An 18697-nucleotide genomic window follows, 5' to 3' on the forward strand; every position below is an offset into this window, starting at 1 on the left:
ATTTTATTTTCTCCATTTATAGTGAACGAAAGCTTGGCTGGGTATAGTAGTGTGGGCTTGCATCCATGGTCTCTCAGTTTCTGCAGTACATCTATCCAGGGCCTTCTGGCTTTCATGGTTTCCATGGAGAAGTCAGGTGTGATTCTGATAGGTTTACCTTTATAAGTGACTTGGCCTTTTTCCTTTGCAGCTCTTAATATTCTTTCCTTATTCTGTATGCTTTGTGTTTTGATTACTATATGGCGAGGGGATGTTTTTTTTGATCCAGCCTATTCGGTGTTCTGGATGCAGTCTTTCTTAACCTTCTCTGATACTCCTGTTCCTGCTACCTCGTTTTATCCCTGATTTTTTTTTTATTTTTACATTGTTTTTTCTTTTTCTGTTTAAGTATTAGAAAGCATAAGAATCTATTCTCAGACCCCCCCCCCCTCCTATTTGTACATCTACCCTGTGTTACTTTCACACATAAGGGTATAGCTATGAATTCTTTATGTTTAATTTCTAAATATCTCAGTTTTTATCTTTCCCCTTAATTCCAGATACTCATTTATAACTATTCTTGAAACACTCCCTTACTATCTTTGCTTTAGAAATGTCATGAGGAGGCTAGCTAGCTGGTTTGTTGGCAATGGTGCTTAATGGTGCTCTCCATGCTAGCCAAATAACATGAACTCAATCCCTGGCAGCCATGTAAAGGTAGAAAGGTATAAACAGAATGGACTCAACAAAGTTCTGGCCATATGTGTACAATGGCATACACAGCTGCACACATACTCATATGGTAATTTTTTAATTGAAAAAAATAAATGTTCATGAACTCTCATTGCTTTTTTTTGGGGGGAGGGGAGTTCGAGACAGGGTTCTCTGTGTAACCTGGCTGTTCTGAAACTTGTTTGTAGACCAGGCTGGCCTTGTACTCACTGAGATCCACCTGTCTTTGCCTCTTAATTGTTGGATTTAAGGGCTTGTGCCACCACTTGTTATTTTTGTGCAAATTTATAACCTGATTTTAGGGGTCTTCCTGATTTGTTTCTTTCTCTAGTACATTGATTCTCAACCTTTGGGCCACAACTCCTTTATTTCTTTGGAGCTTGAATCGAGCTTGAATGACTCTCTTTCTTTCTTTCTTTTTTTTTGTTTTGTTTTGTTTTTTGAGACAGAGTTTCTCTGTAGCTTTATAGCCTGTCCTGGAACTAGCTCTTGTACACCAGGCTGGCCTCAAACTCACAGAGATCCGCCTGCCTCTGCCTCCCAAGTGCTGAGATTAAAGGCTTGCACCACCACCACCCGGCTTGAATGACCCTTTCACAGGGGTCACCTAAGACCATCAGAAAAGACAGATATTTACATTGCAACTCATAACAGCAAAATTACAGATGTGAAGTATCAATGAAAGTAGTTTTATGGTTAGAAGTCACTACAACATGAGGAGACTTTAAAGGGTCTTAATATTAGGAAGGTTGAGAACCACTGTTCTAAAGAAACCATTCTAGATTGTTTCCTTTTTATTATGCCCTCCATTTCTTCTGTGCTGCAACAACTACTTCCTGGAGTAGAACCACTTAGGGTTTGCCTCCTGGTTCTTCTTTGTTCTACCATGTTAGCTGTAACCAAGACCAGGCCTGTTAATAGATTTTCTTTTTCTTTCTGAGACAAGTTCTCACCAAGTAGCCCCGGCTGGCCTGGAACTTGCTTATATAAACCAGGATTGTCTTGAACCCACAGAGATGATGTCTGCCTTTGCCTCTCCAGTGCCAAGATCACCAATACATTTTTAAAGGGCTACTTGAAGAAAAGCAATCTTTTCTTTCAATTTTTCTTTCTTACATATATTTTCCCAAATACGGTTGTATATAACTTAAAAGCATATGATACAATTTGTATTCTATGTGTCCCAACAGAAAGAGTGAAAATGCTTGGAGTTTTGTTTTTAAATTATGTATATGTCTGTATGTGGGTATGTGCATTTGAGTATAGGTACCTATTAGACCAGAAACATCAGGTCCTCTTGAAAGACTTGGAGGTGGCTATGAGCCACCTGATGTGGATGCTTCTCTTCAAGAACAGGATGCCTTCTTAACTTTGAAAAGCCATCTTTTTTAGCCTTCTTCCAGAATTTTGCAAAATTTTGAGATCTTGTCTCTGTCTTCTCCGTATGTATGGAGTAGGGATGCAATGGAGGAGTGCATTTGTGTGTGTAGGCTTATGTTGGCCACAGGTCAACGTTGAATGTTGATCCTTACGAGCCTTCCCGGTTTGTTGTTGTTTTTTTTTTTGAGACTGTATCTCTCTCCAAGACCTGGGTCTCATAGTTATGTTAGGCTGCCTGGCTCATGAGCACAAGGTATCTGCAGATCTCTATGTTCTCAACTTTGATATTAAAAATACACAGTTTCTAATGCCTAGCTTTTTACATGAATTTGTAGTTCAAACTCTGGTCTTTACAGATTGAGCTATCTTCTTAGCCAGTGTCTTACATAAACTAGTGATTCCCAACCTCCTAATGTTGCAGCCCTTAGTACAGTTCTTCATGTTGTGATTCCCCAACCACAAAATATTTAAGTTGCTTCTTTGTATCTGTAATTTTGCTACTGTTATGAATTGCAATGTAAATATCTGTTATGTGACCCCAGTGAAAGGGTTGTTCAACCTGCAAAGGGGTCTCAACCCACATGAGAAATTCTAATAACTTATGGGCAATTGGTGCCTACCTTTAATCCTAGCACTCTGGAGGCAGAAACAGGTGGATCTCTGAGTTTAAGGCCAGCCTGCCTGGTCTATAGAGCTAGTTACAGGACAATCAAGGCTTCAAAGAGAAACCATGTAAGCTATAAACCTATCTTAAATAAAAAGGAAAGAAAGAAAGGGAAGAAGAAATGCTCATATACATGAAGATGATCTTGAACTTTCTCTTCTTTTTTTGGTTTTTCGAGATAGGGTTTTGCTGTAGTTTTGGAGCCTTTCTTTATCCTTTTTCTGCCTCCCAAGTGCTGGGAAAGCAGGCATGAATCACCATGCCTAGCATCCTCTATTCTTTGCCTCTTTGTCTACCCCTACCTAGACTAATATTTTATACCTTAAGAAGCTTTTGTATATACTATTTATTTGACTTTTAAAAGTGAGGTCTTTAAAAAAATTGAAGTCTTGGTGAATGTTTTTCTGATATATCTACTAGAGTGGCACCTTGATCAGATGGTGAATTAGACATAAAAATGTTATTATCAAGAAAACTTTTTTTTTAAGGCCATTGTTTCTCTGTGTAGCCCTGACTGTCCAGGAACTCACTCTGTAGACAAGTCTAGCCTAGCCTCGAATTTATAGAGATCTGCCTGCCTCTTCCTTCTGAGTGCTGGGATTAGAAGTGTGTGTCGCTACCAGCTGGCCATATTTCAACTTTTTAAATTATATATAAGCTTAAATTTGAGCAGTTCTGACACAGTTCAGGGAAAGATTAATTGTTTATTAATTAGATAATTAATTTTATTAATTAAATGATTAAAAGATTATTATTGCTTGAACTGTCATTAATAGTCTTTATTTCAAATAGATACCCTGATTGGAACCCTGAGATCCTCCCATCTCGAAGGTATGTTTTTTTAATAGTATTAATTATTACAACTTTGTTTCCTTTTAAAAGTAAACAGTAAAATTTTTTAAAGTTGTTTTGGAATTGTCCTAATTTTATCATGTTGGGTTTTGTTGTAGACAGAGTCCTGAATAGCCTAGAACTCTATAGAACTGGCTGGTCTTGAACTCAGAGAGATCCACCTGTCTTTGCCTCTCAAGTGATAAGATTAAAGATTTATGCCAGCACACCCTGCTATTATTTTTATTTTTATACAGTTGGCACATGAAAAAATTGATGAGTCTTTTTATTTCAGCTTAAATGTACTTTCTTCTATGGACAAACACAAATTCCTAAATTCTTTATATAACTTTAAATAGTTGCAAAATAACTGATACCTAAGAAGAGGATAAAAATACTCGAATGTAAGCTAGAAAAAAGAGGGTTCTAGCAAACCAAAGGTTAATCATCTATCTGTTCAGATTACTTTTTCTCTACTCATAATGGTAGATACATTTTTCATTTATTTTGTGTGTGTGTGTGTTCATATGCACATATGTGTGTGACATGTGCCGTGGTGCTTGTGGATGTCAGAGGACAACTTTCCAGAATTGGTTTTCTGCAATCTTAAAGTGTCTGGGGGATCAAACTCAGGTTGTCAGGTCTGCTTGCAAAAAGCATCTTTACCCAGTGAGCTGGTTTGCTATTCCAGTAGCTTCTTTTAAATAAACTACTTCTGAGCCAGGCATAGTGGGTCACACCTATAATCCTAGCATTTAGGAGACTGAGACCTAGAATTGCCACAAGTTTAGAGTTAGTCTGGATGGTCTACATACTGAAAGCCTGTCTCTAAAAGAAAAGCAAACCAACCAACCAACCAACAAACAAAAATACAGTGAAAGGTCTGGGGAAATTGCTAAGTGGTTAAAACATTTAACTGCTCTTGTCAAGGACCTGAGTTCAGTTCCTAGCACTCATGTGGGATAGCTCATAACAATATATAATTCCATCTCTAAAGGATCTGGTGGGCACCTGGACATAAATGCATACTCTCACACGCTTACAAATAATAAGTAATAAAAATAAATGATTGTTTAAAAAGCTGCTTCTGTTATTTAATATAGCTTAAATCTACATTGAATTGCTGAGTCTTGTTTGTTTTCTCCTTTCTAGAAATGAGAGCAATAGGAAAGAAAATGAAACTCCAAGAAGACGTTCTCATTCTCATTCCCCCAGTCCTAGGCATTCTAGGAGATCAAGCTCAAGTCACAGATACCATCGATCTCGAAGTCCAGCTCGTTATAGATATAGACCAAGGAGTCGAAGTCCAAGAATTTGCCATAGTTTCATTTCTAAATACAGATCCAGATCCAGATCCCGTTCTCCATATCGAAGCCGAAATCTCGTTAGAAGAAGTCCAAAGTCCTACCGGTCAGTTAGCTCTGAAAGGACATCGAGAAGATCAGTAAGATCAGGTACAATAATGATCCTGATGCTATTCTTTTGATTGGGATTTTAGAAATGAATGGTTGTATTTTACTTAATTTTAAAGTTGATGTATGAAATTGGACTCATATTTGAGAGTTGACAAGATGTATGGAAAATTTAATTTATCCGCATCCATTTTAAAAATCAAGGACCAAGCTGAGTGTTGGTGGTTCACGCCTTTAATCCCAGTACTAGAGAGGCAGAGGCAGGTGAATCTCTGTGAGTTCAAGGCCAGCCTGATCTTCAGAGCATATACTAGAACAGCCAGGGCTATACAGAGAAACCTTGTCTCAAAAACAAAAAAAAAAAAAAGAATAAAAAATAACTAAGGACCAAAGATAAACTGGGTGGCATACACCTGTAATTCCAGCAAATTGGGAGACTGAGATGGAAGATCAAGATTTCAAGGTTATTCTCAGCTACATATAGTAAGTTTGAGGCCAATCTTATATTCTGAATAATTGTCTCTTGATTATTTAATAATAGTTTAATGACCTTTCTAAAAGCTCATTTGTTAAAATACATACATACACACACATATACACACACATAGCCTATAATGAAAGAAACCATTGTTCATGTTAAGGTAGTACTTTGAGCATGTCTTCAGTTCTACTCTATATTTTAAGAAATTGAATGGAAATGGGAATAATTAAAAAGTGTAAGCTGGCTATTCTCAGTATAGTTCAAAACCCTAAGTCTCCCATAGGGTCTCACAAGGTCTTTTCAGTGTTGTATGAGTTCTCTTCCTCTTCCAAGAACACACTTGTGTCGTAGTTGACTTTCCTTGTACTTTGAACCAAAGTTGTGCATCCACTATACATTATGGGTACAAAAAGTCAGGGATATGTGTCTTTCAAGTTCATGTTTACATGTTTAGAAAAATGTGGAACAATAGTACTCATTTATCCTTTCGATAAGTGGTTAATTTTTATAAAATATATAAATATACAAGTGTATTAATAAATGATTTAGCAGTTTTAAAATTCTATTAAATAAAAAGAATATAACAAAAATAAACTCTGCCTTCCTGAGTTTGCCAAGAGATTCTAAATCCAAAACTTTGAGGACTGTTGACATAAGGAAAACTCACTGAACAAAGGAACTGCTGCATATAGAGCTTGAAGAATGAACAGTTGAAGACTGAGAACTCTGCATGTGTGCCCGTGTGCAGCATGTATGTAGTGTATGTTCTCTACTAAGCTTGAGAATGGCTCTGTATTCTTTTTTTTTTTTTTTTTTTTTTTGGTTTTTTGAGACAGGGTTTCTCTGTGGTTTTGGAGCCTGTCCTGGAACTAGCTCTTGTAGACCAGGCTGGTCTCGAACTCACAGAGATCCGCCTGCCTCTGCCTCCCGAGTGCTGGGATTAAAGGCGTGCGCCACCACCGCCCGGCTGGCTCTGTATTCTTAATCATGTTACTCATAGTGTCTTGAAATGATTAAGTTTCTTTTTTTAAAAATCATTTACTAGATCGCATAGTATGGTTTTATGAACATTGTCTTGTAACATCTTTCATTAGATAAATGTTTACTTAATAAATGGTTGAATAAATAATTGACATCCTCTTGGAAATAAAATCCAAAAAGATGAGACAAAAGGGCTGGGTTGTCATAAGAGTGCTATGTGTCTTTTGCTTCTTTTTAATTTATATATATGAATATATGTATTTTTTTTAATCAGATAGAAAAAAGGCAGTAGAAGATGGGGGGCAACGTTCTGTACATGGAACAGAAGTTACTAAACAGAAAAACATAGAAGCAGTTGATAAAGGATTCTTACCAGCACAAAAGCCTAAACTTGCCAGTGGAACAAAGCCATCAGTGAAATCTGTAAGTTCTATGGAGAGTGACTCACATTTAGAACATGCTGCTCATAAGTATAGGACTCTTGAAGATGACACCTTACCAGAAGGTAAACAGGTGTCTGGTAAAGGTGCTTTTATCCAGCGAAAGGTCAGTAATTCTTTTATAGATTAGTGCAAGTATACCTGCATTTGTTACTATGAAAAACAGAAAATAAAATTGGATCTTTGGAATCACATTTCCAATAAATTTCAAATAAATATTTGTTAAATTGCTTTGATGAGAGATAATTTTTTTCTTATGACTGATAAAAGTCTAATAATTCAGTCTTGTAGTTTAGGAGTGTCAATGTTAGTGTTTTATGTAGTTAGGAATACCAGATGTTTAGTGTTTAAAGTGCCCAAAGAAGTCCTAGTCAGGGTAGTAGAGTAGCATGCTCCTTTAATGTAGCAAGGCATACTGAGGCAGGAGGCTTTTTACAGACACTGTCTCAGAATAGAAACATATGCTGTGATGTATTGATGAAGCTTTTTGTTAGCTTCAGAAGTTATATGACTGGTGAAATGAGTGTTATAATTATTAATGAGTCTTAATAATTTCTATCAGCTAGAAATGTGAGAATTGATCATTTCTGTTTATACATTCTATGTAGTAGTGTAGTTTTTTTCGTCCTGGTTTACTGGTTGTATTTTGTTTATAACCTACTTGTTACTATATTGAGATGCTGTTTTACTGTATATTTTGTTGAATTACTGTTTATTTAACAGTAATTTAGATTTTATTTAGATCTAAACTATCATTATGACTCTAATAAGCCTAATATTTTTATGGTGTTACAATATATACTTTTGAAATTATTCAAATATATTGAAGACCTTCAACAATTGTATTCTTTATTCTAAAAGGTTATATTTTAATTGTTAACCTTAAAACAATCAGTATGTAATTGCAAAAGTTTGAGATCATTAGGAAAGAATATTGAGTATAGGGAAAATTTTTAATTAATCTGGTAAGATTTTGAGTCAGGACTTCTTAGCAGAATTTTCAAAAAGTCTTTCATTTTTGGTTGATTTTTTTGGTAAATTTGGTATTACAGTATATGTAGTCTGATTATATATACTATATATTATATATAATATACCTTTTTCTTTTTGCTTTTTTTTGGGTTTTGTTTTGAGATGGATTTTGATTATGTGCCTTGTTTATTTTTTTTAAATAAACATTGAACAAAAACACTTTTATTATGAGTTACAGATGATGACTTATTCACCTTTCTGAGCTTTGATCTTCCTCAGAAAGAATCAAGCTCCTTGTACTCTAGTTTATACCATATACTGCCACTCTGGCCCAGTCTTGGGACAGTGCAGACAAGCAGCTTGCCCTGCATTTGTATTTTAAAAGACAGTATCTTGCTATAATGCCCATGTTGATCTTAAACTTTGATATCCTCTTTTTATCCTTCCAAGTGCTGACATTAGAAGTGTGTGCCATCATATCTGGCATGCATGGGGCACAGCCTTTGAATTACTGGAATGTAGAATGAACAAAGCTATAATGTCTATAAGATATCCATAAAGATACTGAGATGAATAGTAGAGATTATATGTGGAGTTATGATTACTGTACCTTGTGGCTTACGTTGTTTTTTAATTTTCTTTCATTCCAGATTCGGCCTCGGAAAGATCTGTCTTTGAGTTCCAATTCAGTTCTTCTTGTATCTGAACTTCCAGAGGATGGCTTTACTGAGGAAGATATTAGAAAAGCATTCCATCCATTTGGGAACATCAACGATATCCTTCTTGTTCCTTGTAGAAATGAGGTGTGTCATCTATCGTTTGTGAAAATCCAGGCAGACTTGTTGCTTTTGTGATAATGTTGGTATCTTAGCTGCTTGTGCTATGTATATCATTGTTCACTGACAGTTAACGTAAATGTTCCACAGTATTTGTGTTGACAGAAGACTCCCAAGAAAGACCAAGGTTCCAGGGAATAGACATGTTTATACAATAAAGGGCCAGGTAATTATTTGAAGTTTTATAGGCTGGTCATAGGGTATTAGGTATTTTTCCATTGAGATATAGAAGTTAGGTATGGTTATGTAAAAGAGAAATTGTAAAAATAAACATGATTTTAGGTACACAAGTTACATAAAATAAATGGTTTCCTTTGTACAGTTAGTATTGTTTACATGTGTGCTGTATTCCTAATAAAATTTGTGAACTGTAGACCAACCCTAGATTAAAAGATTCTTGTGAGTTGAGGCAAAGAGAAGACATGGTAATTGCTTTTAAGCAGGAGGCTTTAAAAGTTTGGGGCTTGGGGTTGGGGATTTAGCTCAGTGATAGAGTGTTTACTACGCTCTGGGTTTGGTCCTCAGCTCAACATGTTCTACCTATGCTTATGCATGCAATCTTAATTAAATGCCATGGACTACAAACCAAATAAATGAAATAGGGAAAAGACTTATTAGGAAGGTGAAGGGAGAGCATAAGAAAAGATCCTGATGATCATGTCAGATGTGATACCTAGAGACCAAAACTGAGTCTTATTTCACTAGAGAAAACTTTCACTGACCCAGGATATTTTTTAGAGATTTCTATGGAAACTAAAAGCCGATAATTTATTCCACATTTCTTTAAGTTCTTAAAAGTATATCTTTCTGTGTATGGGTGTTTGTATACATGTAGTCTGCACATCACTTGTATGTATGGTACCTGCAGCAAGTACCAGGATCTGGAAAAGCATCCAGTGCTCTTAACTGCTGAACCATCATCTCTCCAGCCCCATTCCTCATTTCTTATCACTTAGGATTATTTGGTCAGTGTGGATGAAACTTCAGTAAAAATAGCTAACATTTGTTTGGTAGTTCCCAACCTTAGTGAAAAAAAGTGTGTGTGTGTGTGTGTGTGTGTGTGTGTGTGTGTTGTTGTTGTTGTTGTTGTTGTTGTTGTTGTTGTTGTTGTTGTTGTTCTGTTTTTAAATCTAACTTAAAGCAAGCTAAGCCAAATCTTGCCTACCCTCCTGTTGTTCAGTTAGACGTGCCTTCCCCTTTCTTCCTATTCTAGGAGCCTGCCATGGACTCATCTCTTATCTTGGTAATGGTCTAGAAGTTATATAAAGTTAAATATGTATTGTGTGTGAAATATGTATTAAATATGTATTGTTTGTGAAACATCAAATTATAGGTTAGTAAAACAAACAAAAAAGCCACCAGTTCTTGAGATAACCTCATAGTTTTGTTTCACAGAAAAGCATTAAGTCCATTTTAAAATGCAGAGATATAAGCCAGGTGAGGTGGCATATGGGATGCTGAAACAAAAGGGTCAGAATTTGAAGGGCAGTCTGGGATACATATAAATTCAAGACCAGCCTGGATTAGAACTTGTCTCAAACATTTTTTGAATATAAATAAATGAGTTTTAAACATAGGTTTTTTTTTTTTTTCAATTGTCAAAAATTTTATTTTAGGCTTACTTGGAGATGGAGTATAAAAAAGCAGTTACGGCAGTCATGAGGCACACTGAAACAATTCCTCTTGAAATAAAAGGAAAAATTGTGAAAGTATGTGTTCCAGGAAGGAAAAAAGCACAGGTAAATTAAATTTAGATGTTTTTGTTACATTAACATTTTAAATGTATAGGATATGTGTAGAAAATACATAAATCTTGGTCCAAAAGATTTAGAACTTTGTTTGTTTTTCGAGACAGGGTTTCTCTGTGTTACAGTCCTAGCTGTCCTGGAACTAGCTCTTGTAGACCACATTGGTCTCAAACTTACATAGATCCTCCTGCCTCTATTTCCTGAGTGCTGGGATTAAAGGCATGTGCCTCTCAGATTAACAATACATGTATACCACCACGACTAGTATAATATTAAGTGATGAGCAACAGACTAAGGTAATATTGTACCAATTTAACAAACCTGGAACTGCTAGAAATAATATTGAAAGCATTGTAGAAGTCCCTATAGCTGGCTTGTTCCAATTCTTAAACCTTCTCCTCTACCTACAGGTAATCCTTTTCTGGAACCATAGTTTTGAACTTTACATCAACATAATCTGTTCTGTTCTCTACAGCCTTCTGGTTTCTTTAGTAAAATCAATTTTCCGGGGGGCTGGAGAGATGACTCCTTGGTCAATAAGAGTTTGATTTCTAGCAATCACATGGTGGCGCACAACCATATGTAGTGGGATCTGATACTCTCTTCTTGAATAAAGGTGTACATGCAGATAGAATATTCTTATACATGAAATAAATAAATATAAATGTTTGAAAAAGAAATATAAACGAGTTTAACTTTTCCCTAGACCATTTTTTTTAAAGATTTATTTATTTATTATGCATACAATGTTCTGTTAACATATATACACCAGAAGAGGCACCAGATCTCATTATAGATGGTTGTGAGCCACCATGTGTGGTTGCTGGGAATTGAACTCAGGACCTCTGGAATAGCAGCTAGTGCTCTTAACCTCTGAGCCATCTCTCCAGCCCCCTAGATCATTTTTTATTCTGTAATGTTCATAGATAATATCTATAGAATTATTTAGAAATTTCCAGTAAGCTTTCTTTGGTTATATATATTAATTTTCTGATTTAGCTTTTTATTTACAATGGAATGCATCTAGAGATTTATAAGCCCATATTCCTCAGTAGCTAGAAATTTAACCTTAAAAGTAACTGAGGCTTTCCTCATTCTTTATGACTTTTATGTTGTGTTGTGTGATTATAATGATTATCCTGCTAGTTTCTTTTGGGTGGATACTTGAATTATTCCCCTATTTTTTCATTTCCAAAAGCAAGACTTTAGTTAATTCCTTGTGACTTTATAGACCATCCTTTTCTATTTATGATTGTACACTCCAGAACACTTGTTGGGTGAAGGATATAGATATTAATGCATGGCCTGTAGAGTGTAAGTGCAGTCATTTACACACTTGTGATTTATGAGAGCTGGTATCCTTGTAGCACTATCTTAATCTCTTCAGTTAAAAAAAACTTAGTAAGTAAAATATGCTGTAGTATTTTAAAAATAATCATTATTAGTTAACTCTCCTTTTGAAGAATTTCCTATATATTTTCCCATTTTCTATTGATATTTTTTATTGAATTTTCTGGAGAATGGAGTATGACTATATAGCCCAGGTTGACCTCAAATTTCTGTCCCTCTGCTTCAGCTTCCCTGGTGCTGTTAAAAGCACATGCAATTTTCTCTGGTGTTTTTATCTTCAGATGACAAGAATTTTTTATAGGTGTTTATTATCCTAATATTAATTTAGTACTCTGTAGTCTATCTAGAAAGTATTAAGTATGTTGCTTGCATGCATATGTATGGCTTTTTACATTTCCTGTATCCTAGAAATGAGCCAGTAAGATAGCTCAGTCATGCAAGGCACTTGTCATCAAGCGTGATGACCTGAGTTCAATTTCTGGAACCCACATGGTGAAAGGAGAGAAACAAGCAACTTGTAAAAGTTATCCTATTAAAGCCGGGTGGTGGTGGCACACGCCTTTAATCCCAGCACACAGAGACAGAAGCAGGCAGATCTCTGTGAGTTCAAGGCCAGCCTGGTCTACAAAGGGAGTTCCAGGACAGGCTCCAAAGCTACAGAGAAACCCTGTCTTGAATAACCAAAAAAAAAAAAAGTTATGCTATTATCTCTACACATGTATTGTGGAATAGGCATACTCTCACAAAAGAGACAACAAATGAAATAAATGTAAAAAAAATTAATTTACATATATTTGAATACATTTGTATGTATTTTCTTCTGTACATTTTACTTTCTCACTTGTCATGTTTATAAGGTCATCTTTGTTCCAGTGCCAAAAATATAGTCTGTTTTTTGCTCTGTTATTGTATATATGATATATTTTAATATATAATATATATGTATATAACATGTCATATATATATATATATATAATACGGTATGTGCATGTGTGTGTTCCTAAATATAATCTGCTCAGCCTATATACTGTTACTCATATGTTTCAGGACTAACCAATTTGTATTGGATAACTAATTGGTGTACTTTTTTTGGAGAAGGCAGTTTCTTCCACTCTCAGTATTCTTTAGTTACCTGAAGTTCTTTGTCTAGGGTTGAGATCTCGTAAACTTTCCCCTGTTCACTTGAGCATGTCTGTTGGTGTCATCCATCCATGTTTAGGCAGTCATGTTGGTGAGACTTTGGGTATAGCTTCTGACATTACTAGGAGACATAATCTGACAGCAAATTCCCTATTCTGATTCTTAAATTTTTCCTTCTATTTCCTCTTCTGAAATGTTCCCTGAGCCTTCGTTGGGGTAATGTTTTGTAGATATATCCATTGAGACTAGTCTCCACAAGTTAGCATTTTGCTTGCTTCTGGTTTTCTGTAATGGTTGCATCCGTTGCAAAAAAGTTTCCTTTCTGAGGGGTAATAGCTACACTTATTTATGGGTATAAAGACAAATGTTTAGATTATTTTTAGGGATTATGTGGGTGTAGTAAATTGGTCTTGACTAACAGTTGTTGGCTAGGTTTTCAGTACTAGGCATGGTTTCCACCTTGTTCAGTGGGTTTTAAGTCCAATTAGAGAGCTGATGGTTACTGCCAAGATACGCATCCTGAGGGTTATTTTGCCAGGCTGTTCATTGTTGTAGTTCATAGGCATCATTGCTGGGTAGGACTGTTTTTTGTTCTCCTTTTGGAAGCTTGCTTGGCACCCTCTGGTACCTTTTGAGATAGGATTTCATTTTGTAGCTCTGGTGAGTTTCTGTGTTGACGAGGCTGGCCTCCAATTCACTGAGATTGGCCTACCTATCCCTTCTGTGACTCTGCACCTCTGCCTCCTGAGTGCTGGAATTAAAGGCATACACCATTCTCCCAAGAGGTCATGATACTTTTATTCAAGTAATTCTTAATTTATTCAAGTATTCTGAGTGTAAATATTGCTGGTGTATGTGTATATATATATGCCAATTTTTGGAAGTGAAAAGAACAGTATGATGTTTTAAGAGACTACATGCAGTAAGTATATTGTGTTGTATCATCACCATTAATCTTTTACTCTTCCTAATTTATGCATTAAACCGTATGTATAGTGAAAAACTGTATATGGTTTCATATTGTGCATAGTTTCATCTACTAGAGTTCTTGAAGTTCATTCCACACAAAAAAGTGAGAGACTATTTTAATTTTTCCCCCTGAATATGATTAAAAGCTTTAAGAGTAGGAGCAGCAAGTTCAATCTCATTTATGTTGTTGAAAGAATGTGGGTATATAGAAAGGGAGGACAAAATCAAAAGTCCTTCCGAAACTGTCATAATGACCATAACATGATTACAAATTAAATGAAATATAAGTAGGAAAAGGTAATGAGCATTTAAACTTCGAAGTTTTTAAATGTTTTCATTTTCATTGTTGAACTTTATGCGTCTTTTTTATATTGTGTAAACTGCCCTTTTTTGTTGGGGAAAAGCTAATTTTTTCTAAATAATATTTCCTTCTTAGAATAAAGAAGTGAGAAAGAAACCTTCAGATTCTAAGAAGTTATCTGCATCTGCTTTAAAGTAAGTGAATCTTTGTTTTCATGTGAAAAATTTATATATATGTTAAGAAATTTTAATTTTTAGGACTACATCTTTAACCACCACAATTATAAAATTGAACACAAACCAGTTTTATAAATTTATAGAATTTAGAACTATATTTCAATGTTTCTAATGTTTTTTTATCTTTTGAGTAGAAAAGAGACAGATGCTTCAAAAACCACTAAAACTCTTACTTCAGCTTCTTTTGGTAAGTGGTAAAGTAAGTGTGTGTGTATGTGTGTGTCCATGTGTCCTTGCTTTTAACTTGTTCTGAGGCTGAATCTCTTGTTGCTTGCTCTTTGTGTGTTCCAGACTAGCTGACCCTTGAACTTCTGAGGATTCATTCTCCTGTCTGTTTCTTCCATTTATTTATTTACTTATTTATTTATTTTGGTTTTTCAAGACAGGGTTTCTCTGTGTAGCTTTTGGAGCCTGTCCTGGAACTGAACTCCCAGAGATCCACCAGCCTCTGCCTCCCACCACCGACCAGCCTCCTCTCTCTTTCTTCCAGCTTGCCTCATGCATGAAGAGATACAGATGAATGTTTACTGCATCCAACTTTACATGGGCCCTGGGACCTGAACTCAGGTCTTTATGTTTATAAGGCCGACACACTAAGCCCTACTCCTTAGACCAAGTTGTTAACTTTTAAAACACATTCAAATGAATGTATTTTGTCAGTTTACTTTCAACTTCTTGTAAAATGAGATTAGGAAGACATTATTTAGTGAGCCTTTAATACAGGTGACCCAGTCACTATTTCTTTTGGTTTGGTGTGTTTATTTGTTTTAGTTTTTGTTATTTTCGGTTTTTTGTTTTGTTTTTTTTTTTTTTCTTTTTGGTGACAGGATCTTCCTCCATAGCCTTGGCTGTCCTGGAACTCACTATGTAGACTAGGCTGACCTGAGACTCACATAGATCCTCCTGCCTCCGCCTCCCTACTGCTGAGATTAAAGGTGTGTGCCACCACACCTGGTTTACAAGAGACTTTTTAATGTGAAAATTTATGTATCTCTCCAAAATTAAAGAAAAAGTGAATCAGGCTCTTTCTCACAGTAAAAGATAATAATCTTTTGTTATCAGGATAGATTGATGAGTTTGTTAGTGTGAAAATAGAGGCCACCCAACTCTCAATCAATAATAATGAAACTATATAGTCTTTCTGAAGGAAAGTTTGATAATATTAAATTTTATTTAATGAATGAAAGGAGAAAAGTTTAGAAGTTTGTTTTTTATTCATGTGTGTATACATATGAATGTGCATATAAATCTGACGGCCTCAGGTCTCATCCTCAAGAATGCAGGCTGTCCTCCTTTAGGCAGTGTCAGTCATATGATACTTTTGGAATATAACTCAGATAATCAAGTTTACAAAGCAAATACATTATCAACTGAGCCACCTCCCATCTCCACCCAATACTAAATGTGCATTTTGACTTATCTAAGAATATTTGTAACTAATAACACCCAGAACAGAAGGGATTAGAGGTTGCAATGCTCTTTGAAAATTATTAAGGTTAACTCTTACCTAAATCTGAATTTTGTTTGTAATGTGTTATTGAAGTACATTTTTCTCATAATTTTAGCCAAAACTGGACGAATAAAGCCATCTACCTTCAAAGTGAACAAATTTACAGGTATGTTATTTTTATATTGCCTATTTGTTTCTTGTAATGCAGGGATTGAATGCACAACTTTGTGTGTTCTAGGCTAGTGCTCTGCTCTTGAGCTACACGCCTATCCTGAAGTATATTTTTATTAGGATTATAGTCATTAACTAAATTGCTGAAGAATTAATTGGCTTGTATTTCATGTGATAAAGAATTATTAAATATATGTATTAATCTTTGAGATTATAGCCATTTAGTAGTTTTCAGAATGAGATTTAATGCATAATAATTTAACTGAAGAAGTATTTCTGAGAATGAATATCATAGCTATTTCCCTCCTCTTTCATTGAGGGCTTATTTTCTTTTCTATACTAGTTCAAATAAATGCACACATAGTTTTTATAAGCTATAGTGTTTTGTTTTCTTTGTTCGAAACAGCATCCCGTGTATTCCACACAGGCCCTGAACTTGCCATGTGGTCAAAACTGGCCTTGAATCCTGATCCCCTACTTGAGCCTCCCAAGTGCTAGAATTACAGGTGTGCGCCATCATGCCTGGCTCACCATAGTGGGTTTTCAAATAACGATTAAGATTGTTTTCACTTTACCCTGATATTATTCCTCTCTTCTCCTTTCCCTCCAATTTCTGTTAAATACAGGTTATGGGAAGGAATATTCAGGGTAGAGAGTAGTATATTAAATCGTCTTTTCTGTGTTAAAAAGGGAAATACCATTATAATTGACAGATTTGGAATTTTCATGTAGTATTCTGAGGCTTCTGAGATGATAATTCATTTTTAGGAAATTTTGAAATTTCATTTATTTAGCAAAGAGTTTGATTTAAAGTTTATGGGAGTCACAGATGGTGGTTGCTGGACTGGGAACTAAGCTGCTAGCCATCCCTTAACTCCTGGGGATAAACCCTAGGCATTTTTCCTTAAATTTCTACCATCTTCATATAAGTGGTAACATGAATTATCTGTGATAATAGCAGAGTTACCATAAGAAATTTTTTAACTGGCTTACTAAGGATCAGTTTATTTCAGAATAACAAACTTATAAATTAATTCTAAGGATTGGTGTCATAGTTACCTATTATGGATAGGGATACATTCATACATTCCAAGGCATACAGTAAATGTCTGAAATTACAGATAATACTGAACCATACATATTCATATATACTTATACACATACAGCTAAAATTTTGAGACAGGGTCTTACTGTGTATCTCAGGATAGCTTCAATTCCTAAGAAGACCAAGCTGACCTCAAAATGCAAGATCTACCTGCCTTTGGCATGTTGAGTGCTGGGATTAAAGGGGTATGCCATACCTGGCTATGATAAAGTTTAGTTTATAAATTAGGCACAGTAAGTTTTATGAAGCAGTCTCATACTCTTAATTTTTTTTGTTTGTTTTCTTTTGTTTTTAAAGAAAGCACTTTATGCCTTCTTGTATGGATGTATGAGTTACAAGGATCACTGTGAGATCTCAAAGGTATAATAGAGATGACTGTTAATGACTAAAGGGAAGGTAGTATGCATATGCTTTTCTGTCTGAAGCTGGACATTCCATTTCTCAGAGATCCACCTGCCTCTACCTCCTGAGTACTGGGATCAAAGGCATGCACCACCACTGACTAACTAATCACCACTGCCTTTCTTATATCTATGTCTTTTTCTTTTGTTTTAGTTTGTCCTGTCCTTTGGAGCCTTGATGGGCTTCTGTGGATAAACAATTGGTGATAATGATTAAATCCACCAGTACTTATTAGTTCAACAAGGAAGGATAGGGTCCTTTGAATCCCTCACTGATTCATGACTAATGAATGACTGGCCTAATAGATATAATCTCAGCGGCCATCTCATGTGCTAAAGATATCATATTACAGTCCTTCTTCCCATCTTCTGGCTTTTACATTCTTTGCATATCCTCTTCTACAGTTTGTTTGTATGTGTGTGTAAGAGTGGGGGGAGAAGGAGGGAGAGAGCGCTTTAGTGGAGTGGTGTTAAAAATTTAATCATTGCTTATTCTCATCACGTAGTATAGCCATGAATCTCTGCATTTGATACTGTCCTTTGCAAATACTAGCTTTTCTGATTAAAGACTGAGAGTAGCCTTTGTGTATGGTATAAATATTATTTAGAATGTTTGGGCCATGTTAGCCACACAATATTTAATTTTCCTTTAGGCTTGAGTTACTGCCCTGGTTTACAGTACCAGGTGTGAATTTCCTCCCATGGAAAGTGCCTCAAATTCAGTGAAAGAACACATGGCTCTTCTTGCACCCATAGGCACATCTAGCCTTCCAAGATTATGTTACAGTTTGTAGGTTTCGCAGCTGGTTAAGACTGTTATTACCTTTTCTCTGCAAGCAGTAATCATAATACCTTCTGAGACTGGGAAAACTAACCAGGAAGGACAAACTCTCCAGCTCAGTTCCAGCTTCAGTTCTCTTATTTCTTGAAGATGAGTGGTGGCTTCGGCTATAGGATCTTATCATCTAGTTATGGTGGGCAACCAAGATGAACCAGCAAGAGCCTGTATATATATATATATATATATATATTTTTTTGGTTTTTCGAGACAGGGTTTCTCTGTGGTTTTGGAGCCTGTCCTGGAACTAGCTCTGTAGACCAGGCTGGTCTCGAACTCA

At 35.6% G+C, this 18697-nt stretch overlaps 1 protein-coding gene across 8 annotated transcripts in view; it reads left to right on the forward strand.

Moving 5' to 3' along the window:
• Znf638 (zinc finger protein 638) overlaps positions 1-18697 on the forward strand; it is a 142326-nt gene that overhangs the window by 90746 nt on the left and 32883 nt on the right. For all 8 annotated transcript variants that reach the window (XM_026777398.1, XM_026777399.1, XM_026777401.1 and 5 more), the window contains 8 exons: positions 3548-3586; positions 4739-5040; positions 6735-6883; positions 8523-8675; positions 10325-10447; positions 14352-14410; positions 14587-14639; positions 16018-16068. In XM_026777398.1, the coding sequence (XP_026633199.1) occupies positions 3548-3586; positions 4739-5040; positions 6735-6883; positions 8523-8675; positions 10325-10447; positions 14352-14410; positions 14587-14639; positions 16018-16068 (929 nt within the window). The remainder of the gene's footprint in view (positions 1-3547; positions 3587-4738; positions 5041-6734; positions 6884-8522; positions 8676-10324; positions 10448-14351; positions 14411-14586; positions 14640-16017; positions 16069-18697) is intronic.

This window comes from Microtus ochrogaster, unplaced genomic scaffold (genome assembly GCF_000317375.1).
Source record: "Microtus ochrogaster isolate Prairie Vole_2 unplaced genomic scaffold, MicOch1.0 UNK62, whole genome shotgun sequence".
In the NCBI taxonomy this organism is placed as follows: Eukaryota; Metazoa; Chordata; class Mammalia; order Rodentia; family Cricetidae; genus Microtus; species Microtus ochrogaster.